Here is a 25,859-nt window from a genome sequence, read left to right as displayed (position 1 = left end):
TTGTAAAATATTGTTGTAAAATATACTAAGATTTGTTCAAAGAGTTCCATGTAAAGATTCAAATACTATTTTTCAGCACTGAAACTGCCTCTTTTATGCCTAGTCAGACAAAAAGAGGGAGTGATTATATTTTCTGTGAAACAGTGGTAATTTATAAAAATTTTGAGACCAGTTTTTCCATAGTACGTGATAAATGGTTATTGAGTGGAATTCAAATAGTCTTCTTAAGAAGTCAGTCTTTTAAAATCAACTTTGTGGGCGCCTGGGTGGCTCAGTGGGTTAAGCTGCTGCCTTCGGCTCAGGTCATGATCTCAGGGTCCTGGGATCGAGTCCCACATCCGGCTCTCTGCTTAGCGGGGAGCCTGCTTCCCTCTCTCTCTCTGCCTGCCTCTCTGTCTACTTGTGATCTCTCTCTGTCAAATCAATAAATAAAATCTTTAAAAAAAAATAAATAAATAAAATCAACTTTGTTTTGGGCAACGCTGTCAGGACGCTTCTCACTCCTAAGAGCATTTTCTGTATCCTTGTTTAATAAACTTCTGTCGCTTTACTCACTCTAAATCAATCAATCAATAATAAATAAAATCAACTTTTTTACATACATATTGACTCTTAGTAGATCTTAGATTGTTATGCAGTAATACTTGATTAAATGAACTTAATATTTCTTACAAAGAGATATAAGCACACTAGATTACTGAAGAAAGATCAGGATACAATAGACATGTAACTGAAGTCAAGGAAAGAGGCTGGAACTCAGTAAGCATGAAGAAAACTCACCAGGTAGACTGAAGGGGGAGATAAGGTAATGCAGGTATGAAGCAAAGTGTATATAAAAGGCAGACGTGTGAAATGACCGTGTTCAGAGAAGTAGAAAGAAAGGCATTTTTTCCAGTACAAGTTTTTGTCTTAATAATGGTAAAAAATAATAATAATAGCAATAGTTATTTCCTGAACACGATTTACTTTATATAGTCCTCTAGAATGCAGTTAGGAACTAGCATTCTCTCTGAGGGTGGGAGAAAAAACTGTTATGTTGCAAGTCACACAAGCTGCTTTGTTTTAATGGCTTTGTGCTTTATTTATTATAACAATGGACAATAAAGGTCATAAGAATATGTTAGAGCCTCTGAGCTAAAAATAATGTTGATGCTAAAGGAAGGAGACAGGCCAGTACTTTAGAAAAAAAAATTAAACATTGTACTTAATGATTAGGTTTTAAAGCAGTACCCTCCCTAAATGGCATTACCTCCACAGCTTGACCTGATTAGCCATAAGCATAGTAAGTTCCTCCTGAAACTCCTGTTCTCCACCAAATTAACTGAAAATTCTCTGTAGCAACACCCTTGTCAAGACCATCTTCTATCAAGTGGGTTTAGAACTGAGGTGGGTCTGATCACTTCTTTGCTGCTGTTGTTTCTCTTTGCTATGTGGAATTGAAAACCCGTGCTTCCCAGTCCACCGGTGGCTCCCGTTCTATTGTTGAACAGACTTGAGTGGGCAGGCACCTTGGGATTCTTTGTGGCAAGATAGCCCCATTCCCACAGTGGTAGGCCCCATCAGAGGGATGCTTCTAGTGCTCAGCTTTTGCACTTCATATACTGAGCCACTTCCCAGGGGTCAGTCAACCCAGTCGTTTGTCTCCCTTCCCTCTCCAGGGTTGGGTCACATTTGCTTTTAAACTTCAAAACTGAAGGAGTCTGATTTCTTACCTGCTTTTAACAGTAGCGCTAACTCCTTGCCCTACCCTTTTGAGAGTATCTGCATGTAATCAAGGCCTCGATTGGATAGGCCATTTTCAATGATTTCAAAGTAATATTTGAACATCTCTTTCAGAAAAGAAAAGGTAGAGCTTCTCTGTTCACTTAGAGCTAGAAAACAAAACAAATTTGATTGCTGACAAGGAGGGAGAAAGTTTTTTATTTGTGCCTCTGGAACTCTCTCTAGTCCCCAACTCTTTCCACTTGGGGTGCTAGTTGGGGTGTCGGTTATAGAATATAAAATACAAGATTTAGAATATTTTAAATCCATGATATTCCTTAAGACTGCAGATCTCAAATCAAAATAGAATAAATTGAGTTTAAGATGAAGAATATAAGATTGGCATGGGAATAGAAGGAGGGAGAATCTTGCCGGGTACACAGTGGTCTAATTATGAAGGGCTTGGTATTTTTTGCTAAAACAATTTGATTCTGTTTTACAGTCATTGGAGAGCATCTAAAAGATTTCAAGGAGATAAGTATTTCTCAAAGATCACTATGTAGGCAGTATATTGGAAGTTGGAGGCAGAAGGAGCTGAGGAGATAGGTTGGTTTTTTAATTGTCTAGGCAGGAGGTGAGGAGATCCCTAGATAAAACAGTAAGAAGTGGTAGAAATGGGGAGGAGACAGATAAGAAAGAAGTAGAAACTCTGGAAGGCAGCAGCTGAAGAAGAAAGGAGGGTATCCAAGATCATGCTCTTCCTGGATTGATTCTGAGTAGATGATCATATCAATTACCAGGACAGGGAATAGAGAAAGGGGCAGTAATAGAAGAAATGATAAGTTTTAGTTTTAGACATGTTACTTTGGATTTGTTTTTAGTTTATCTGAAATAATCATGGGTAAAAAAAGAAAGATACTGATATTTCAATATAATTTTTGTGTTTTTTACTATGGTGAAGAGTATCTGGTCATTATGTTTGCAACTGACCCATTTAAGAAATTCTTGTCTAAAATTACCATTTTTTTCTATCATTCTCTTTGATGCAATAGTTCTTTTAAACAGACAATAATATATTGCTTTTTGTTAAGTTTAGTTCTTTCCTTCCCCAGTTTATTTGGATAAAACTTTAGAGAAAAATCTCCTTTAAATCAGATTTCATAAACAAAACTTTCGGAATACAGCCCCTTCTTCTATCATCATGCTATTCAAAATGAAGCATTTTAAAAACTTGGCAATATAGCCTAAGAGGAAAATAAATGTATGGTTAAGATTGAGAGTCTACAAAAAAAACTTTGAGGGGGCAGGGTTCCCTCTGAAGTTATACAGTAAATCATGTGTTTTGTGTTTGTGCTTAATATCCCGAAGTTGTAGGAGTTAGTGAAGCTTATGAAGATGCTGCCAACTGTCTCTGGCTGTTGACTAACTCTAAGCCTTGTGCTAACTGTAAGTCTCCCATACAGAAGAATGAGGGATGCAATCACATGCAGTGTGCTAAGGTAAGAAGTTAAAGAGGATTTTGCATGCTTTGCAGTTAGAATCTGAATTTGACTGTTAATCCAAAGAAGAAAACAAGCATAAAACTGTTGCTGGGTTTCAGATGGATTCTAGGAGATTACATTCTATATTCTTTGTTGAATAATGTAAGTATGGCTTTATACTGCTACATTTTACACTCATAAGGAACGTTAAAAATAGATTAAGGATTCAGTAGTATTTGGCCTGAAGGTGAGAAATGCCTGAATCACTTCCCTGCTGATCTCCCCTAGTGAGGATCCTGAAATCTTAACCTGCTGATCAACAAACCCCTCCCCACCCCTGCTCAGTAAGCATTCTGAGAGAGTTTTGTCTATGTATAAATAATAATATTAAGGGGCACCTGGGTGGCTCAGTGGGTTAAGCCTCTGCCTTTGGGTCAGGTCATGATCCCAGGGTCCTGGAATCGAGCCCCACATCGGGCTCTCTGCTCAGCAGGGAGCCTGCTTCCTCCTCTCTCTCTGTGATCTCTGTCTGTCAAATAAATAATTTTTTTTAAAAAAGCTTTAAAAAAAAAGAACTTAAAAAATAATAATATTAAATGATAAAGTGCTATTTTATATGAGATCTCTTTCAAAGCTGGCTTTCGAGCACACAGCTTAGATTCAAAGCCCACATCAGGCCCCAGGCAGTTCCCCTAAGTCCACATCTAAATGTTGGTGTTTGTGAATAGGTGGCTATGTAATAAAAGTACCCAAAACAGTGGACAGACTTAGGGCTCCTAATGAAATCACAGTTAAATAAGTAATTCATTCATTACTGTATTGAAAATGCCAACAAAGATCTTCTTGATCAAAACATAATTAATGCAAATAATTACTTTTGGAAGGCTACCCTCCTGGTTTAGTTGCATATTTAAAACAAATACTCTGGAATTAGGTTAGTAAATATTGCATTAATCCAAGCCTACATTTATGAACATTTTTGTTTTAAAATTATAATGATATTCCAGTTTTTTTTCTTTTTCAGTGGAAGTTTCATGTATATAAAAAATAATTACTTAAAGTTGAAAGAACAATGTAATTTTTTTTTTAAGATTTTATTTACTTATTTGACAGAGAGCTTGAGAGAGCAGAAGCAGGGGGAGCAGCAGAGGGAGAAGCAGGCTCCCTGCTGAGCAGGAAGCCCAATGTGGGGCTCGATCCCAGAACCCGGGGATCATAACTTGAGCTGAAGGCAGATGCTTAACCAACTGAGCCACCCAGGCACCCCATAATGTAACTTTTAATTTACAATGGGAAAGAAACACAAATAGTTAAGAAGATTCCAATAACATATGTCAATATTTTCTAAGTATTATTTGATTTCTAATGTTAAAGCTAATGACCATTATCATTATTACATTTAAAAAATAGCAGTTACCAGATCTTTATAAGCCTATTATTACTATAAAATTAACATAAATGATTTAGATTACTGAGACAGTAATGATTTCCTAAGAGGTAAGAAGAAAAATGTAGTATAGTGTTCTGAGCAAAATGCTCAAAGGTGCTTACTAGTTCAGCTGATCAGGCCAAAAATATTGTATTTGTGATCTTATCTCGAACATCCATTATTAATTTTTTCTTGGAAAATCTGATATAGACTGTATAGATGTGTAAAGAAATACAGGTTGACAATAAAAATCAGTCTTTGGGCTACTAATAAGAGAGCAAGATCTAGTTATCCATTTACCTTTATTAACTTCAAAGCACCTATCAGTATTAAGTAGTTGATAAATATGTATTGAGTGAATGAATATTTTTATGAATTTATCAGGCTTATGATATGAGATAATTTATATTAAACAGATTTTGCTTGAGCTTCTTTTGCATTTAAAAGAAACATTTATGGGGCACCTGGGGGGCTCAGTTGTTAAGCATCTGCCTGCGGCTCAGGTCATGATCCTGGGGTCCTGGGATCGAGTTCCACATCGGGCTCCCTGCTCAGCGGGATGCCTGCTTCTTCCTCTTCCAACTCCCCCTGCTTGTGTTCGCTGTCTTGCTCTATCAATCAATAAATAAAATCTTTAAAAAAAAAAAAAAAAAAAAAAAGAAAGAAACATTTACTTTCACACTATGGAAATATAGTCTTATCTAATATACCATCTGAAGTATTTGCATTGCACAAAAGAAACTAGCAAGTAATTTTTAGGACATAGAAGAAAGACAAATATGACAAGAAAGTAATAACCTTGCTACGAAAAATTTTCATAGATTTAGAATTTTTTTTTAATGCAAAGGTCGAACAGCAGAGCATATGTAATTGAATCCATGCTCTAACACAATGACTAGATCATAAGATACTTTTATTACTGCCAAAATGTTATGATTCAATAGTTTTTACTTTCTGGAATCAAATTGTTAAACATTTTAGAAGAATGACAAATTTGGCCTTATAAAAATAGTTTTATTTTAAAAAACACTCTTTATTCATTTCCCTTTAGATACTTTTCAGGAAACTATTTAAATTTTGCATTCTTACTCATTTTAAATCACTTACGGTAATTTTCTTCATCTGACTCTGTCAAACGATATGCTGCAACTAAAAACTAACAGTTAACTAAAGTTTTGTATTCTTTTTCTTACCAAGGAATATAAAATTTGGCTCTTTTATAGAAAGTTCTGCCACTAATTTTGAGACATCAGTGGAGCTGTACTAAAGGGTACTTGTATCAGATCAGGCACAAAGTTTACTTATACCAAGCATAAGAACTTGCATACTCTTAGAACCATGATATCTAGAATGTATTGTGTAAGTACCTGTTAGTGTAGGGCTAATGAGGACACAGACTTTAATTTAATTCTCTGTCCATGACCTCTCAGGTAGAGAAAAAAATTAATAAAGATATAGAAGACTTAATATAGTTATTAAGATACTTCTGATTGCTATATATTCAGACTTAGTATCCTAAAAATATGGTTTACACCATGTTTGTAAGTATCCGTGGAGCATCAGCAAAAAATTTGACTATTGATTATCAAAGAAAATCTCAGTAATACTGCAGAAAATAGAAATGGTAATAGCAACATTCTCTGATAATAATGGAATAACATAGAAATTAATAATAAAGTTATAAAAGCCCTTTTCATTTGGAAATTTCAGATCTCTCAAACAACTCTTGAGTTAAAGGAAATAAAAGTGGGAATTGAAGAACTTCTAGAAAACTAGGATAATGGAAATACTACTTTATCAGAACCTGAGCACCAGTATCTAAAACAATGCTCAGAAATGTGCATGGCCTCATGAAAACAATGCAAAATAAGGAATGAGTTAAGGATATGACTCAAAAAATTAGAAAAACAGAATAAACTTGAAGAACACCACGAGGAAGGATTTTTTTTTTATTAAAGATTTTATTTATTTGACAAAGAGGGAGAGAGAGCACAAGCAGGGTGAGCCACAGGCGGAGGGAAGGGGAGAAGCAGCTCCCTGCTGAGCAGGGAGTCCGATGTGGGGCTCGATCCCAGGACCCTGGGCTTATGATCTGAGCTAAAGGCAGACACTCAACTGACTGACTCACCCAGATGCCCGGGAGGATCTTTTTTTAAAGCAGAAATCAGTTGAGTTGAAAACTGAAAAATGATATAACTAATAAATCCAAAACAGTGGTTTTTTTTGAAGAAAAAAGTAAGATAAACCACGAAACTTATATAAGAAAAAGTGGAGATGAGGTAGTTCAGATGCACAATATAAGAATTAAGGGGACTAATCAATAAATAAAGCAAACAAATGATAATAGATAATTTTGCTAAATTCTTACAGATAAATTTGAACTTGGATTTGAAATGGACAGATTTTCTAAGAACATAAAATTTATTAAAACTGACCCTAGAAGAAATATCCAAGTAAACTTATTTCCATAGAAGATAGTTTTTCAGCAATCTCCGCCCCCCCCCCCCACTTTAAAGTAATAGGCCCTAACAGTTTCACAATAGAGTTTTATCAAATCTTTAAAGAATAGGTAATTCTAATATGACTTAAACTGTTTCTGGGAGTTTTTAAGAAAAAGAGAGAGAGAGAGAGAAAGCAAGCTAGCTTTCAAATTATTAAAAGGGAGTAGAATCTTGATATTAGCACTTAATAAGATTATAAAAATGAAGTGAAAATTATAGATCAGTCTTACTTATGAATAGTAATGCATAAATCCTAAATAAGATATTGGGTGGTGGGGAATCCACAGATCTTAGCACATATAATCCAACAAGAATACATTTAAAGAATGATTATCAATTTTAAAAAATTTTTAATAAAAAGTAATTGACCATGTGTTTATTTCAGGAATACAAGAATAATTCAATATTTAAAAAGCTATTGTGGTACCTCATCTTATTAGTAGATCCAAAGAAGAATCATATGGATGTTCTACAGTTGCTAAAAAGGCATTTGACAAAAAACCAACAACCATTCTTTATTAAAAACTCAAAGAAGAAAGAATAGATGGACTCTTCCTTAGTATGATAAAAATGAATCTAGTTCAGTGCAAAAGTTACTATGATATTTAGTGAGAAATCTAGAGGTACTCTCACTAAAATCAAGAACAAGATAAGGATACTCTCAATCACAAATATTGTTAACATGGGACTGGAGATACCAGTCACCATATTTAGATAATAGGAAGAAATTAAAGATTTAAAAATTAGAAATGAAGTAATAAAATTATTTTTTTTGTAGATAGCATGTTTATATACCTAGAAAACCCACAAGAATCAGTTTAAAAACTAACAACAAAATTCAGTTAATTAGCAGAGTACAAAATTAATGTGCAGAAGGCAGTAGCCTTCATTTATACCAAAAATATCCGGACAAAATAAGTACTGAAAGGAAAGATCTCATTTATCTAGAAAGAAACTTAAGAAATATACAAAATGTATATGAAGAAAATTTTAAGACCCCTATCTGTAGAACACAAAAGATGACAAACAAATGGAAAGGTAACAAAGTTGTTAGATAGAAAGTTTCCAAAGAAAATACCAGCAGTTTTTGTTTCTGCATCTAGATAAGCTAATTCAAAAGTTCACATGGAAAAACAAAGCAAAAATAGCTAGGAAAACTCTGAAAAAGAACAGCGAGGAAGAACTATCCTTGTCAAATAGTAAGCCTGTCGTTAAGGCTCAGTAATTAAAATAGCATGGTGCTGGCATATGAATCTAGAGATTAATGAAACTATAATAAAAAGCCCAGAAAATAGACAGAAATATGTGGGAATTTAGTATATGGTAAAGGAGGATCTCCAGCAGTGGAGAAACACGGACTGTTCAATAAATATGATTGAGACCACTGGCAGCTGTGTGGAAAAAAATAAAGTTTAATTCATACTGTGTACTGTATACCCAGATAAATTCTGAACAGCTCAAATATTTAAATGTTTAAAAAACAAACAAACATGGGGTGCCTGGGTGGCTCACTTGGTTAATCAACAGCGTTTGGCTTGGGTCATGATCCCACAGTCCCCGGATCGAGTCCCGCGTTGGGCTCCCAGCTCCATGGGGAGTCTGCTTCTCCCTCTGACCTTCTCCCCTCTCATTCTCTTGCTCTCTCTCTCTCTCTCTCTCTCTCTCAAACAAATAAATAAAATCTTAAAAAAAAAAAAAAACACACATAAAAGTACCAGAAGACAGACTTGAAATGGGAAGATCCCTCTGACCCAAGATCCATAAACATTAAAAAAAATCTATTTTCCTACTATAAAGATCATATTTTTGGCATTATTGGCCAATTATGATAGTAAAGCAAAATTTTCTTAAAAATAAGAAACAGATTTTATATCAGTCTTTCTACTTAGAAACGTTTCAAACTTGTTCCATTAAAGTCATTAGAAAAACTTCTCATGAAGACTGGTGAAGCTTTACATACCAAAGTAAGATTGCCATGCACTTGAAAATGAAACATTGTCAGTATTTGTCTTTATTATTGGGAAAGAATAGCCTATTGATATTCTTAAAGATTCCTTGATATTCCTTCATAATATTATGATTTACATTTTAATTTATCCTTACAAGCGGTCATTTTAAACTATCCCCACATCTTTCTATAGTGCAGGTAAGGTCTCTAGAGGAAACATGAAAAAGACAGCATGTCTTTAAGATTTGTTCCTGGTCACACAGGCAGAATTGCTGGATCACTACAAAGTAGTTGACTAGAAATCAGAAAATAATTTGCATGTTAACACAGGGCGGTTTGCATATATGTTTTCTTTTGAAGTGCAAGTATGACTTTTGCTGGATTTGCCTAGAAGAATGGAAAAAGCATAGTTCTTCCACAGGAGGTTATTACAGATGTACTCGCTATGAAGTCATTCAGCATGTGGAGGAACAATCCAAGGAAATGACTGTGGAGGTAAAAAGAACTGTTAAATCAAGGCCTCTGGCTAAGCCACTTAATTACTTTGGGAGTATTTTGCATGTCTTCTTGTCCTATCTTTGTCATAATGAGGCATTAAATTGAATACACTTTATTTTTTTTCCTCCCACCCCCCCACTGAATACACTTTAATTTAAATAAAATAGGGCTATCAACTTGAGAGCTTTCTTTTTTTAACTTTGCTTTTTTAATTTTATTAAGGATAAAGTCTTATATATCCTTATCTCTATAATGACTTAAAAATTTTAACATTAATATCAAAAACACAGTATTATGTTACAATATATAAGTCTCTTGGTCTGCTTGGCTGCCATAACAAAACACCATAGACTGAGTGGCTTAAACAACAGAAATGTATTTCTCACAGTTCTGGAGCCTAAGAAGTCCAAGATCAAGATTCCTGCCAATTCAGCTTCTGGTGATGACTCTCTTCCTGGCTTGCAGAGGGCTGGCTGTCTTTTGCTATGCTCACATGATAGGGAGAGAGAGAGAGCACTGGTGTCTCTTCCTTTTCTTAAAAGAGCAATAATTCGACTGGGTTAGGGCCACACCCCAATGACTTTATGTAAGCTTTATCACTTCATAGACCCTATCTTCAAATCCAGTCATTCATATGGGGGTTAGGGCTTCAACATAAATTTTGGGCAGATACAGTTCAGTCCGTAACAATAAGCAATATAATAAAACATCGAAGATCTGATAAATGTAGGACTTGAGAGGCATATTTGCTCTATGGTCTGGGATCATAGATTTAGTGATTTATCATAGAGAATACAAATGCAGGACTTTGTTCTGGTAGCCTTAAAAATACTGTGTTTTTTTTTTTTTCCTCAAAATAATGAAATCTGTATGCACAACTACCTATGACTAATAAAAATTTTAAGTGACAAAAAGTCCCCAATTTAATAGCTAGTACTTTATTTATAAAAGTCATTTATGGACTTTTGTTTCCTAGGCTGAGAAAAAACACAAACGATTTCAGGAACTTGACAGATTTATGCACTATTATACAAGATTTAAAAACCATGAGCATAGCTATCAGGTATGTCCCAAATCATTTCAAATGCTCTGAATGATACTGTTGTGAATAAAGAAAGAAAATTTTATAAACTATTTATTTCTATTCCTTTAGTTAGAACAACGCCTTCTTAAAACAGCCAAAGAAAAGATGGAACAATTGAGTAGAGCTCTCAAAGAAAGTAAGTTATAAGTGGTATGTGTGATAATTAATATAAAATAGCCTTCCATGCTTAAGTCACTTAATTGGTAGGAGGTTAAGGCCCTTCGGGGAATACATTATTGTCTGCATTGTTCATTCTGGTATTGCTTGGAGTTCTCTGAAGCCCAGAGTGCAGCTTAGCATTTGAGGCCTCTGTAATTAGATTTTCTACCCAGCTTATCTCATATGCTCCTCTCAATGCAGCCTATACCGTTAGCAGATAAACACACATCATGGTTTTTTACTCTGTGCCAGTGCTGATGGTCTGCAGTGTCAGAAACAGTGGGTGAGCCCTAAAAGGCATCCTTGATCCAGTCAAAAGAGCAAGATTCACATGTCACCCAGTTGTAGTGTGACTAAATTCCCAAAGATTCTTGAGAAAATTTAACAGACTGTTTAACGGAATGGAGGTCAAATATAGTTTTGGGAGAAATCCTCTCACTAGTAAATAACAAACATTAGAATCTGAAAGCTAAGACGTGAGATAGGGCTGGTACGGATCCTAAAATAGAAATTCAGAAAAAATAATTGAGTATTGGTTGCATCATTAAAATATAGTATCTCCTAATGACCACACAGAGTATAGGTTCTACCATGTTTGTTTTTAAAAGTCAAATTTTAAAAATAATCATAGTTTATATGTAAAAGGTTTTCAGTGTAAAAATGCAATTGTATTTGCTCCAGTTTGTAAAAGTAAGACCCTTTTCATGAGGATAATTCCCAATTAAGATAGTAAGCATAAATTAAATAAATTGGAGTAGATGAAAGTGTTGATAGCAGCTTTGTCTCCTTGTTAATATTAGTTTTTAGACTTTAGGAATGATGTCACTTTACTGCCATTATCAAACTCTTGAAGTACTGTCCACAGTAAAAATGATAAGAACAGATAGTACAGTTGATCATAGCCGAAAGGCCGAGAAGCAGTCCCATAGTAAAAATGGAAAGGAAAAAAACCTCACAGGTTGTATAGTTCTTCAGCAGGGATTTTTGTCTCTTACATCACTAGGTTATCCCTAATGCTTAGAACAGCTTACTATGCTTGACACATAGTAAACATTCGATAAATATCTGTAGGTGTGAATTACTGCTGCTTTTCAAACATCTGGAGGTTCGAGACTGCATAATAAAATATGAAAAAGAAAAGTTATAAGGATTGGAAAGGAAGAAACAAAACTTCACATACTTCTCACACATGTCATAGTGAGGGGTGGGTGGTGTTTTGTTTTGTTTTTCTTTTTTTATATCCTCTTAGTTCAGATCCCTCTGCTAGGGTGGATATTTTGGGATCGTCTGTACATCAGTGTGTGTACATACACATGTAATTTCTTTCCACAAGCCTGCAGAATAATCTTACTTTCAAAAGTATTGGGTTGGGAGAGGGGGGATGGGGTTATGGACACTGGGGAGGGTATGTGCTATGGTGAGTGCTGTGAAGTGTGTAAACCTGGCGATTCACAGACCTGTTCCCCAGGGGATAAAAATATATGTTTATAAAAAATAAAATTAAAAAAAAAAAAGTACTGAGACGCCTGGGTAGCTCAGTCGGTTAAGCTGCTGCCTTCGGCTCAAGTCATGATCCCCGCATCCTGGGGTGGAGTCCTGCATCGGGCTCTTTGCTCAGCAGGGAGCCTGCTTCTCTCTCTGCCTCTGCCTGCTTGTGCATTCTTTCTCTCTCTCTCTCTGACAAATAAATAAATAAATAAAATATTTTTTTAAAAAAAAGTATTTATGAATCTACATTCTACTCCTTAGTTTCCGTTTATTTGCAGTTAAGGAGAAAGTTAGAATGTTATAATGATACTTAGAGAAGGAACCACCTCAGATATTAAGGCAGTTTCTTCTCCCTCTTCCTCAGTCTTCTTCCCTTTCTTTCTCTTCTTGATATATTTACTAGCATTAGTTATCCAGTTGTTCCCCCAGAATGTTGTATCTTTTTTCTTACGGTGTTTTTACAGAAGCATAATTACAATTAGGAGGGAGTTTTTTGTTTTGTTTTTTTGGCAAACTCAACAGGGCATTTGTTTTAATTCTTTTTTTTTTTTTAAGTGTTTTGTTTTTTGTTTTTTGGGTTTTTTTTTTTTTAGTTATCTCTCTACTGAACATGGGGCTCAAACTCATAACCCCAAGATCAAGAGTCACATGCTCTTCCTACTGAGCCAGCTAGGAGCCCCTGTTTGTTTTAATTTTTAATCGACAAAGTTTCACTAGAGATAACCTGAAAAACATAGTAAAAAAGAGTTGGCCTAAAGCTAGATTTGTTTAACCAACAGGGTGAACAGAATCCAGAATCAGTGGATGCATTCCTTCATGATTGCCATCACTGCTCCTGGGCAACTGCAGTGTGTGCTTCATTTATAAATGCAGACAAGCCACACATGAGTGTTTCGTGTAGGTGTTTAGTCTGGTTCAGATAATTACTATCATACAGTTACTTCAAACAGCTTCTTCACAGAGATCCTTTGTTGTTGTTTTAAGAAATCTCTGTCATTTAATTAATTTATAATAGCATATTTGCAAAACAGTTTTTTTTTTTTTTACTGTGCCTGATTTGCTTTATAGCTGAAGGAGGCTGTCCAGATACCACTTTCATTGAAGATGCAGTTCATGTGCTCTTAAAAACTCGACGCATTCTCAAGTGTTCTTATCCATATGGATTTTTCTTAGAACCTAAAAGCACAAAGAAAGAAATTTTTGAACTCATGCAAGTAAGATATCTTTTTGAAATTAAATTTAAACGCAATTATTATAGAAAATGGATTTTTTCCTTTTTCAATGACTTAACTAAGTTTTATCTAATTTGTGTGACTAGAAAACAGTTTTGTTTTTGTTTTTAGGATGGTTTTTAAATGAAGGAAAAATTACCAGTAATAAACTGAAATGTTTTTGTATTTAAATTTGCCACTACAGATCTGAGTGAGTTCTGAGCTATGCAGACATTTTCTAACACATTTGTTTGTTTTAAACTGGCTGATGTTGAAATCTAGCCTAATTCTTATTATGTAATTAGAAATTTTGTCTTCAAAGATGAAACAAATCACATTGCATACTAGATGGGAAAGTTGCTATTTACCAGTTTATTTTAAAAGTACAACTGAAAAAGTTACAGTATTTAAAAAACAAAAACACCTAAGCCAACTGACATCACTATAGCTAAACAACTTCATTATACATTCTTTTTTTTTTTTAATCCACCAGACTTTCTTCCCTTACCACAATTTTCATGTCACCCCTTTGAACTGTCCTCTAGTGAGTTATATCCTACATTTCTTCCAAAAAGTGCTCAGTATTAATTTTCTCCGTGAAGCATTTCAGATCTAACCCCAGATCACGGAGATTTTGCCTTGGCTCAAATTCCTTTAGCATTTCCATATGGTCTGCACTACACAATCATGTATTTGCATGTACAGTGCCTTGAAATTTACTCTTTTTTATTTTCACGTAGACAAATGATAAATTCCCTGTAGACATCTGGCATACTCACTGTTTATTTGTAATCTTTACCAACTATGTTGTTATAAATGCCTTTCGAATTTATTTTCCTGAAATGTGCAAAATAGACATATATACTAAGCAGTAAGTTATTTTATAATTTGGATTACTTTCTGATTTTAAAAGAGTAAGATTTATGTGAGAAACCAGATAGACAATGGATTTGCTATTGACTAACCTACTCAACCTAAAATCCTTCTTTTTTCCTCTCTCTCTTCTTACCATAGACAGACCTAGAAATGGTCACCGAAGACCTTGCCCAAAAAGTCAATAGGCCTTACCTTCGCACACCCCGCCACAAAATCATCAAGGCAGCGTGCCTTGTACAGCAGAAGAGACAAGAATTCCTGGCATCTGTGGCTCGGGGAGTTGCTCCTGCAGACTCACCAGAAGCTCCGAGGCGCAGGTAAAAAGGATGCATGCTATGGAAATCATCCTAGCTCTGGCCACAAATTCCACCAGGTTAATTTTTATCTAACTAGGGTTCATATTCCTGGAAATTACTTATACCTAAAGTACAAAGAGCTAATAAAAGCATGTTAACTTCTTTTGGGGGATTTCCCTGCAGTACTATTTGTGTCTTATATTTTGTTTGTCTTTCTGTAGTTTCTTGGAATACATTAGGCTAGGTTAATTTCATACTTCAGGTGAACTCATAATTCAAAGTACTCTAATGCATCAGTTCAAATATGTAATATATATAGTGATCTGATAGTCATAAGCATCTTATAATGTCAAATTTGGAAGCCTTGCTAACTTGTTATGGTCTTACTTACATTTTTACATAGGAGATTATGAAAAAATTAGAAATCTGATATTAACAAAGTCATTTAAGTGATTCATATTCATCCATTAAAGAACAGTTAGTTTTGGTTATTTATTTCAGATGTTTACACTACTACTGCTATTATAAATTGAAGCCTGTTTTCTTATTCATAATAATTATAGGCATTAGAAATTCCTTTGACCCTATTTTTATTACATAAACACTTAAAAATAGAAGGAACCATAAAATATTCTGTTATAGCATGATGATTTTTATTTTTCTACCATTTTACACAAACATAAAGCAATTTAGAACTTGAAAGAATTAAAATATCATTTTAATTATATTCAGTAGTTGATCTACTTTGGTTAAGCACGTTCCAAGCAGAGGACTTAAAAGTAATGTTCAGTGGATAAGGGTCTGATTGTACTTTGTAGTGATGATAATAAATCAAATGGTATGTCTGATTTCTTTGTAGCTTTGCTGGTGGAACATGGGATTGGGAATATTTAGGATTTGCATCACCTGAGGTAATTGCTTTGTGGGGGGACAGTGGTTTTGTTTTGTTTTTTTAATTATATTTTTCCTTCATGAAATCCTGCTTGCATTTCCACCCTTATCTATTCTAAATCCTACTGAGATTGTCAGTAGTGGTTTTTGTCTTTTGTATTAAATAAAAATGCCTCAGCAGAATCTACATTTAGTTATTTGTGGTATTGGATTATCATCACATTATTAAATGCTTCCCCCTTATTATTTTTAATTACTGAGCAGTCAGAATTAAGGCCAACTTATAACATATATTTTGAAACATCACTTCAAATTGGTTAATGAGATACAAATTTTATTTATCAGAAATGTATTATATGGGGCACCTGGGTGGCTCAGAGGCTTAAGCCTTTGCCTTTGGCTTGGGTCATGATCTCAGGGTCCTGGGATCAAGCCCCCCCCTCTCTGCTCGGTAGGGAACCTGTTTCCTTTTCTCTCTGACTGCTTCTCTGCCTACTCGTGATCTGTCAAATAAATAAAAATCTTGGGGAAAAAAAAAAAGAAATGTATTATATATTTGTTGTAATATTATTTCAGTCTGGATCTATAAAGAACCTGCACAGTCTGTTTTTTTAAAGTTACTACAACAGCGTGATTGAATTGATTTATAATCAGTTTCTAAGGTGGAAACTTGACATTAATAATGTTGATGCAGAAAGAAATGCTTCGCTTAGTTCTCTTTCTCTTTAAGATTTTCACCCTCTTCTTGGGATTTTTTAGTTGTTGTTGATAGATTTTAAGATACAAACAGTATTAACTGTTTGAAGTACTAACACTGCAAATAGCAGTTACCACAAATAAAAATAAGATAGAGTGAAAATCTTAATCACATTGCTGTTTTGAGATTTAAATTGCCACTGTCACTGGTGAGTCAGATTGTAAATGGTTTTAGCAGTTCTATTTCTGTCTCTCCTTCTAAAACAGTAGTATATATCTAATGTTTATGTTATAATAACCTTTTAACTTAGTTCTTGGAAGGGAGCAGGACAAACAGTGAAACCTTTGTCATTTACAGTCCATTTGTTATCTCAACTGAAAGAGAATGAAATTAATTATGATCCAGAAATGACTGTGGCTTATTTAAATCAGATACTTTCTCTTTTCAGCTGCTGAGGATACTTGCAATCACCTTGTGGCCTTTTTTGTATTGGTAGATATATTTAAGAAAATACTGACTTCGAGAAAACCATTTGTGCTTTCAAAAATTTTAAATTCACTTAAATTGCAAAGAGAATTCAATATATTAATGAAATTTCTATTGTAAAAAAAATTATGCACCTTTTCTTTACTTGATCCTATGCTTATTATCCTGTTAAAATTACAGCTTTGAGGATAATATGGAAAATTCTACCTAAAAGCGTGAATAAACAAGCTTCAATTATCAAAAAAAGAGTACTAAAGATTTCAGTACTTCACGGTATAAACACAGTTTAGCTGTATTTGAGCAAAAATAAAGCCTTTACCAGTGTATTCATAGTCATGTATGCATCATCTTGCAGCTCCTAGCTCTGATAGTAACTTTAGGAATCCTAAATATTTGCCCTTGAATATTGAAGGCCTTCTAATGTGACAGACACAGATTCATTTTGTTTAAAAAAAAAAAAAAAAAAAAAGGCTTGCCACCTCGCATGTGAATATTTATGAATAAAAATATTGAGCTCTTGTTCTCCAGAGATTGAGAATTGTGAAAGTATAAGTAACTTTTCTTTCTTAAATTTATTTTTTATGTGTTAATAAGTTTTATAAGAATTATTTAACTACTTATTTTTAACTATTATTTTTCTCTTCTTTAAAGTCTTTGGCACACAGATACACCAAGCTTTTATGTAAATCTTTTTGGAAGTCTAAAGCATTACCATATAGCGTGAAACTAAAGATCTGCATGCGTGTGACTATCAAGTAACTGCCAAAATAGTATCTTGAAAAATTAGCTCTTTGGCTTCGTATATACTCTGCAGAGAAAAATAATAATGTTACCAAACTCCAATAGGCTTCTTTTTTCAGTAAAGTTAATACCATCTTACTCTTTTTTTAATTGAATTGAATGAGTCAGTGACAATCATAATTATTTTGTACTACTTTAAAGGCCATGGAGCCCAGAGGAAAGAGCACGGTGTTCAAGGCCGAAGGACACCTGAGTTCAAGGTTGAGCTTTGTAACTTATTAAAATTTAGGCTGTGTTCTTCCATAAATTTCTCCTCTTTAAAATGCAGGTAATGCTATCTACTTCGTGAAAGTTCTGGAAGTATTAAAGCGTCTCTTTAAGTCACTGACAGATTTGGTGCTCAGCAAAAATCTCCTGGCAGCTTTTTCCTCTATTAATCTCAAGATTTCTTAATATTCTCTGTAACCTTAGTACTCTCGAACCATTCGGAGTATATCAGCTAAAGCCTTTTCAAATGTTTTCTTAAAAATCTAGAATTCTGGGGCACCTGGTGTGATCAGGTGAGCATCCCACTCTTGGTTTTTGGCTCAGGTCATCATCTCAGGGTTGTAGGATAGAGCCCCACATGGGGCTCTGCACTCAGCAGGGAGTCTACTTGGACTCTCCCTCTCCCTCTATGCTTCCCCCTCATGCACGCACTTCTCTCTCTCTCTCTCTCTCAAATAAATAAATAAATCTTTTTTAAAAATCTAGGAATTCTTAGGAATTTTCAGATTAATTTTATGAGATCAAATTTTTAAGCCTGTTGCATCATAAGAGAATGATATTGAGTTTTCTGTCAGAATAAATATAAATAAATCAAGTTTCCTTTATAGTTGTTTTTAAACCAAATTTTAATTTTCTTAAATTGGGAATATGTATATTCTGTGGTCAGTAATAGTTCATTTAATTCAGAATAACTTTTTGTACCACCATCAAGTGTACAAAGTAAACAGATTCTCCTTAAATATAAACCTTGAGAGGCGTCTGGGTGACTCAGTCAGTTAAGCGTCCGACTCTTGGTTTCCACTCAGGTCATGATCTTGGGGTTGTGACATTGAGCCCCAAGTTAGGCTTACACTCAACATGGAGTCTGCTTGAGATTCTCTCTCCCTCTCCCTACCCCTCCGTTCCTCCCTGCTCACATCCTCTCTCTAAAGTAAATAATTAAAACCTTTAATTAAATAAATAAATAAACACCATCCAGTTTGGGATCATGGGCCTCCAGAAAAAGAGGAAATCATACCACAGCTTGAAGAATCTAAATAATCCCCCTGAGGACCTGTATTGTCTTTCTTGGTTTCTAACCTGGTATGATGCCTCCCACTTCTTATTGTTTACACAGATGGAGTTTAAATAAATTTGACTTGAATGGTATGATGTGAAAACTTTATTTGTGATGTAAAACTTCCCTTCATTTATTGTGGTTTTTTCACAATATAAGCATATCGAATATCCCAGGGTCAGCAGGATGATCATAAACCTGAGTATCTTAACATTTATCACTGAAAAATTCTACAGTCGTTCTCAAAATTAGCCTATTCATGCTGGTGTCATGCACACTACTGGCCTCTCTCCTAGAATTTTCTGTCACTAAAATGTGGAAAAGTATGTTTGTACCCAAGAAATAGCAGGTCACACAGGTTCTGCCTTGCCCAAACCTGTGTTCTTCCCATATGCTACACAGAAAACACTTCCTCCTGCCCATGTCATAGATAACACCATGTATTAGTTAATAAAGGAAGGAAGCCAAGTAACATCTTAGCTTTAAAGCTAACTTTACATTTTTCATTTAACTTAACTTTTCATTTAACTTTCATTTAACTTTTCATTTAACTTAATTTAATTTTTCATTTAACTTCTGAGTATGGTATGTAGTTGTCCCAAAGAATACAAAATCTAATAGTCTGATAAGTACTTGACAGTGTATGCTCGTCGTTGTCTTTTTTTTTTCTATTGCACATGTCACAGTCACTTTTTTAAAAAACCGAACCTCTAAGAGCCTACCTTATCTTAGTAAAGATCCTAACTTAAATTAGTTAAATCATTATAGTTCTCGCCATATTAGGTAACAAGACCCAAGCACATGAGCTAAGGCTCAGTTAGGACCTAGCATTGGAGCTTGCAAGTATTCCCAAGTTATCCAGGCAGTCGTAATGACTATTTGAATTTTTTTCTGTTTTCATTTTACCTTTTATTTTTCATTGGCATGGCAAAACCTGAAGTTTCTTTAGTCAAAGCCAAGTGATTTTATAATATGTATATAAAATCACACATTTTTTTCCTGGAAAAAAAGTGTATTGTTTGTTTTATTTGCATTAGAAAAATTGCATGCTCTCCTGTATTTTATAACCTTTGGTTTATGCAGGAATATGCTGAATTTCAGTACCGGAGGAGGCACAGACAGCAGCGCCGTCGAGGAGATGTGCACAGTCTGCTCAGTAGCCCTCCGGACCCTGAGGAGCCGAGTGAGAGCACTTTAGGTAAGCTCTTGAGCTGGCTGTGTTTTAGTCTCTTGGTTCTCCTGAATTCGTTCTAAAAACTGGCTAATCTAAATGTTTACGGTTTGTAGTTCAGATATACACTCAATACACAGCTGCTTCAGATGTCACATGACACAGAAATCCAGGAAGATCAAGAACTTGGGCTGTGGGAGTCAGCTAGACATGGATTCGTGACCCCTTCCCTGCTGTGTGTCAGTGTGGAACTTCAGTCTGGTTCACTTAACGTCTCCAAGCTTCAGTCTCCTCATTCTAAAGAAGCAGTAATAATAGTGCCACTTTGTGGGCTCGTGGGCTCCCTGTGAGCAGTAAATGAGAGAATGCATGTAAAAGCCTTACACACTGGTAGTACCTAATGAGCACTCGATAAATTGTAGCTCTTGATTACTGTTACTGTGTTCATGGAATATTTTTCTCCTAGCCTCAGTCCCCCTCTAAACATTCTTTAAAAGAGAAGATTGGGGCGCCTAGGTGACTCAGTGGGTTGAGCCTCTGACTTCAGCTCAAGGTCCTGGGATCGAGCCCCACATCACATTGGGCTCTCTGCTCAGCAGGGAGCCTGCTTTCCCCTCTCTCTCTGCCTGCCTCTCTGCCTGCTTGTGATCTCTGTCTGTCAAATAAATAAATAAAATCTTTAAAAAATAAAAATAAAAGAAGATCTCTGGTATTAGAGATAGATGATTTTTAATTACCAACTCTTAAATGTTTGTTAATGGAAAATCTTCAGACTGTCATGTCAACAGATTATCTTTAATATATCAGAATCAATGAGCCTAAAGATTTGTTCTCCAGGCTATTGTAATGCCAAAATTCCTTAGTTTTGTTTGTTTGTTATTGCTTAAGGAAAAAAAGAGGAATGGGTGGTAGCACTTGCATTATTTATTAATAGAACCATATATAGTGCAAACAAAAATATAAAGAACAATCATGTTTGAAGTAGTAATATGAGATATATGTGTGTGTATACATATATATACATAAACAGGAAAATTACATATATGTATAATTACACATATGTAATTTTTTTTCTAAATAAGGAAGCCAGTTAGCACCCCTTTTTGGAGCCCAGTGTGGGACTTGAACTCACAACCCTGAGATCAAGACCTGAGCGGAGATCAAAAGTCAGATGCCTTACTAACTGAGCCACCCAGATGCCCCAGTATTAGATATATTTGATGAGACAAATATGGAAGAGAATTCACTGAAAGATTAAGTGAACACGGGTTTTCGACAGCACCAAAAGAGAAATTGTCGGCCAAAAAAAAAAAGATGGGTGAAATTTTGTATGACTAAATTGTCTCTGGTTCTACTTGCTTTGAAACAGACATCCCGGATGGTGGCAGTGGCCGCAGGCCTGGTGCCTCGGTGGTGAGCTCCGCGTCTATGAGCGTGCTGCACAGCTCTTCCCTACGCGACTATACCCCTGCCAGTCGCTCTGAAAACCAGGACTCTCTTCAGGTAGCCTTCCTGGGCAGCCTCGTCGCCCCTGTTTATGCTCTGACTCTGTTTAGCATGGCTTCCTATTTTTACTTTTATTGCTTTTCTTTTTCTTCTTTTCATTCTAAAACCTTTGTTTCAGAGATGTGATACCGGGGAAGATTCTTAAATTTCAGAGTTTTCTTAAGGATTCTTTTTTCTCTTTAGCATGGTCAAGGACAAAATTAAAATAAGATTTGAGTAGATAACACAATAATTGTGTATTATTATCTTTGGGAAAAGAGTAGGTGCTAAACCTTATTCAGTTAAATCATTTTTCCTTTAAAATTTTAAAGTGATTTTACTTTCTGTCACCTCAGGCTCTGAGTTCCTTGGATGAAGATGATCCCAATATACTTCTTGCAATACAGTTATCACTGCAAGAATCCGGGCTGGCCATTGATGAGGAAAGTAGAGACCTCCTTAGTAATGAGGCATCCTTAGGAGCTATAGGCACCTCTTTACCTTCCAGGCTAGACTCGGTCCCCAGGAACACAGATAGCCCTCGGGCAGCATTAAGCAGCTCTGAGCTGTTGGAACTTGGTGACAGCCTCATGAGATTAGGAACAGAAAGTGACCCATTTTCAACTGACACTCTGAGTTCACACCCTCTCAGTGAGGCAAGAAGTGAATTCTGTCCCTCATCCAGTGACCCCGACTCAGCTGGCCAGGACGCCAACATCAATGACAATCTCCTTGGCAATATCATGGCTTGGTTTCATGACATGAACCCTCAGAGTATTGCCCTGATTCCTCCAGCAGCTACAGAAATCAGTCCAGATTCTCAGCTTCCCTGTGTCAAAGATGAGTCAGAAGGTGTAAGGGATGTGGAACTGGTGCCACCAGAAGAAGATTCAGTGTTTGAAGATGCTGTGGTCAGTGAAGGTAGAGGAACCCAAATAGAAGAAAATCCTTTGGAAGAAAATACTCTGGCTGAGGAGGCCACATCTCTAGCTGGCAATAGTGGTAATGAGGCAGCCAACAAGGGGGATGGTTCAGATGTTTCAAGTCAAACACCTCAAACCTCCAGTGACTGGCTTGAACAAGTCCATTTAGTGTGAACTGCAGACCTCTGGGCTCTAAATGAGTCACAGGTACAGATGGGATTCTAGTGGAGGATGCTTTATTCTAGTGGAGACTTGACCAACTCAATTCCAACTCAATTTTAAACCACTGACATTAGGGTTGAATATGAAAGAGTTCCCTTGAACAGTAGCGTCATGTCTGATTTTAACCTTACGGGGAATTTCTTGTGTATTTAATGGGATAGCTTTTCCCTTTTGTGCTGACAAAAAAGAAGAGTAAGAGAAACGCAAATGGAATGAGTAGGCTAGATTCCACATTCTGAGAAAGTGCAGTCCTCTGTTAGCCTAAGGTTGGCAATACTTAAATTGAACGTTTAAATTAAAGGCTTACTCCCTAAGCCTTGGGTGGTTTTTCCTCTTTTAAAGAAAAAAGTTTTCTTCATTTTAGAAGTTACTTGGGACAGATCTAATAACATTCATTCCTTGGTCTGTTTGTGCTCTTCCATCACCTTCTTCCTTTCTGTGTGAGCAGTGTGAACTGAGGTATCCAAGGCTTCTCCTTAGCGCTACATCTACCACATTGTAGTTTTCATATTCACCTGAATCAAAGATTTCTTGTCATGTCTATTACAGTCCACTTGTGCCAAACGGACTCATGCGCTGACTAACAAGGCGTGTAGGTGTGCAGTGTCCTGGAGGGCTCCAGAGGAGTCTCAGCCTTCCTGGGAGTTAAAGGTGCCACTTGGTAGCAGTGATATTCCAGAATTGAATGGTCTTTTGTTGCCATGGAGACTGCATTTAAATAAATGTAGCCTGTAGCTTAAGTTAACTAAACCTAATGCTGCTGTTAAAAACAGTTTATTTTAATATTAAAATACAGTTGATTAGCAACAGCGGTGCTGTATTTTAAGAGACACTTTATTGGAAGTGCAATCATAGTTCTTTGTTTTCACACTTTTACAGTGCATTCTAATTACTAATGGGTGCAATTACTTTTAATGGTAAGTGTTTTATAAAATAGAAAAAACCGTGGAGTTTTCATGAGTTATAGTAAATCCCACAATTATTAAAAAATTCAATAAAACATCCTGCGCAACATGTTACCGTGCCTTTGCCTAACTAAATGGATAGTTGCCAGTTAAATAAGTGAGTAATTCAAATTTCAGTGTCTCTTCTGAAGTAACTATGCTATGAATTGCAAAGACCTCCATAAAACCACCCATGGCCTTGCCTTTACAGTAAATATAACAACTAAATGTTCAAACAGTTTGTTTGCCTAATAGCAAATGCTGACATGTGTTTGTTCTATTGCACAATACTCATTTGCTGTGTGATTACTGTTTAGTGTTGAAAAAAATCAACTTCCTAGTTATCAGTGTCTTACTGTGAAGAAAATACTGGTCATAGTTGTAATTAAGATACAATGGTACAGTGTGTAATTAAAACTAGAGTAAACTGTTGGAATGGCTGTTTTACTTATGTATTATCAAAACTAGCATAAGACAAACAAAATAGATATGCAACACTCCATTTAATGTTTTGCCAGATTCTTACCAGAAATCTACAGATACCAAAATTTCGGTACTGAGCGTGTACAGGCAAGTCCTGGGCTGGGTAAAAGGTTATATTATTATTGATATCCATGTGAATTGTGATTACGGTTTTTGATTAATTTTTTTTTCTCCAGAACCTGCTTTTGAAATTCTTGTCCTTCGAATTCATATGGCTAGAACATTATATTAGAATACTTAATATTCCCCAGGTTCCCTTGGAATAAACTGTGTGTGAATTGCTCCTGTGCCATGGATATCAAAGGTCCACATTAGCTTTTATTTCCCCAGTTACCAGAAACATCGATATCAATCCCCATTAAACTATTGGGGAAAATATTAACTTTGTCTACAGTGTATTACTGTATATTAAACTGAAACAGTCCATTAAAGGATTTTTTTACAAATTTATTTTGGATTAAAAATAATCGACACCAATCAGTTTTTAGACCAAGTTGTAATTTTTCAATAGGAAGAGTCTTTGTATCACATCGAGACGTCTTGCAAAGCTGCAATAAGGTGAGAAAGAGTGGTCTGTGTGGAGACAGTGTATGTGATGGGTTCCAGCTCCTTGCACCTTGTGCAGTACCCTTTGTTTTTGTGCTGTTATCTCCTGAGCATGAAAAATGATCATTATTCAATTTGTATTTCCTTGGTACATATTTTAAAAACAACACAGTCATTGACTTTACAATTCAGAAATAAAGTTTGGCAAAGCCTATTTTGTAAACAAGTTAATTTTATAATGTTAAAAAAAATTACTCTAACCTTGACTTGTTATTTGCACTTTCATAGTCTATACTTGATACATTCCCACTTTATATTCAGTAGGATTCTACAAACGTGTAGATGTTTGGCCAAATGAATGCTGTTAATAATATGTAAAATTCTTTGATTAAACATTTATTACTTAAACCACTTCACTTTTGTCTCATTACATTATAGACTTTGTTTTAACCAAATCAGGAAGCTGATTTTCTTCAAATTAAATTCCCTCCAAAAAACGGGATTAATTTGGTTCTTACATGTAATTGATTAGTGCCTAATATTTTTTTACGCCCGCCCACTTCCTGAGTATTTTATACCCCAAAGATAAACTCCAGAACACTGCATGACAATGTGTTAAAACGTTGTGACTTAAGCGCTCCTTTTATTTGCATCACTGCAGCTTTCAGGAGAAAAGTGTTATGATTTTTCCTTGAACTCTCCAATAGAAACACACAGAAAAAGATAGAATTTTAAGGTATTTTGTGAATAGGACAGGAAGAATTTTGTATGCCGTATGCATAGAAGCACCACCATTTTATTATTCTGTCCCTTCTGAGTTACCAAAACAGCCCTGTGCATCTGAACTTCAGGTTTCACGGAGTCTGCCGGTGATAACCACTTAGTCATGTCGTCGTATTTATGCTTTTCATTCTGTGGATCTGAAACTTAACCGTTAATGTCCATCTGCTGAATTATTCTTCAGATGCTGTTTACTGCAGCCACTGATCTCATTTTTGTTCTCCACTTAGTCCTCAAATATTGTTGTTTACCTGTCATGAATTAAAACCTGAGACTTAACAGAAGTTTGCTTGTAATCTTAAAACAGTTATAGTTAGTGTATCTCTGAAGAGTAAAATCTTGGAATCTAAATAACAGATTTGGGGAGTATTTCTTAAGGCTGAAATAAAAACTCTCTAGGAAAAAAAAAATTGTCATGTGCTCTGCACTGGGGCTGAGTGGTATTATCTCAGCATTGGGCCATCAGGATAATCACTGGGTCTTCTTCTTAGCAA

General features: G+C 35.4%; 1 protein-coding gene and 1 pseudogene across 2 annotated transcripts in view; one reads left to right on the top strand and one right to left on the bottom strand.

The window, feature by feature from the left end:
- ANKIB1 (ankyrin repeat and IBR domain containing 1) overlaps positions 1-25,001 on the top strand; it is a 146,635-nt gene extending 121,634 nt beyond the window's left edge. Inside the window, exons 11-20 of one of the 2 annotated variants that reach the window (XM_032875348.1) lie at positions 3,070-3,200; positions 9,421-9,555; positions 10,535-10,621; positions 10,712-10,778; positions 13,358-13,503; positions 14,515-14,693; positions 15,532-15,583; positions 19,895-20,009; positions 21,352-21,485; positions 21,824-25,001. In XM_032875348.1, the coding sequence (XP_032731239.1) occupies positions 3,070-3,200; positions 9,421-9,555; positions 10,535-10,621; positions 10,712-10,778; positions 13,358-13,503; positions 14,515-14,693; positions 15,532-15,583; positions 19,895-20,009; positions 21,352-21,485; positions 21,824-22,564 (1,787 nt within the window). In that variant the 3' untranslated portion in view covers positions 22,565-25,001. The remainder of the gene's footprint in view (positions 1-3,069; positions 3,201-9,420; positions 9,556-10,534; positions 10,622-10,711; positions 10,779-13,357; positions 13,504-14,514; positions 14,694-15,531; positions 15,584-19,894; positions 20,010-21,351; positions 21,486-21,823) is intronic. The other variant, XM_032875339.1, reaches the window with a different exon arrangement.
- On the bottom strand, positions 11,597-11,723 carry LOC116878991 (annotated as a pseudogene).
- Positions 25,002-25,859: the final 858 nt, after the last annotated feature.

Source organism: Lontra canadensis, unplaced genomic scaffold (assembly GCF_010015895.1).
Source record: "Lontra canadensis isolate GAN:19392208 unplaced genomic scaffold, GSC_riverotter_1.0 scaffold2, whole genome shotgun sequence".
NCBI lineage: Eukaryota > Metazoa > Chordata > Mammalia > Carnivora > Mustelidae > Lontra > Lontra canadensis.
Note: the sequence above shows the minus strand (reverse complement) of the source record. Positions and strands in the feature narration are given on the sequence as shown.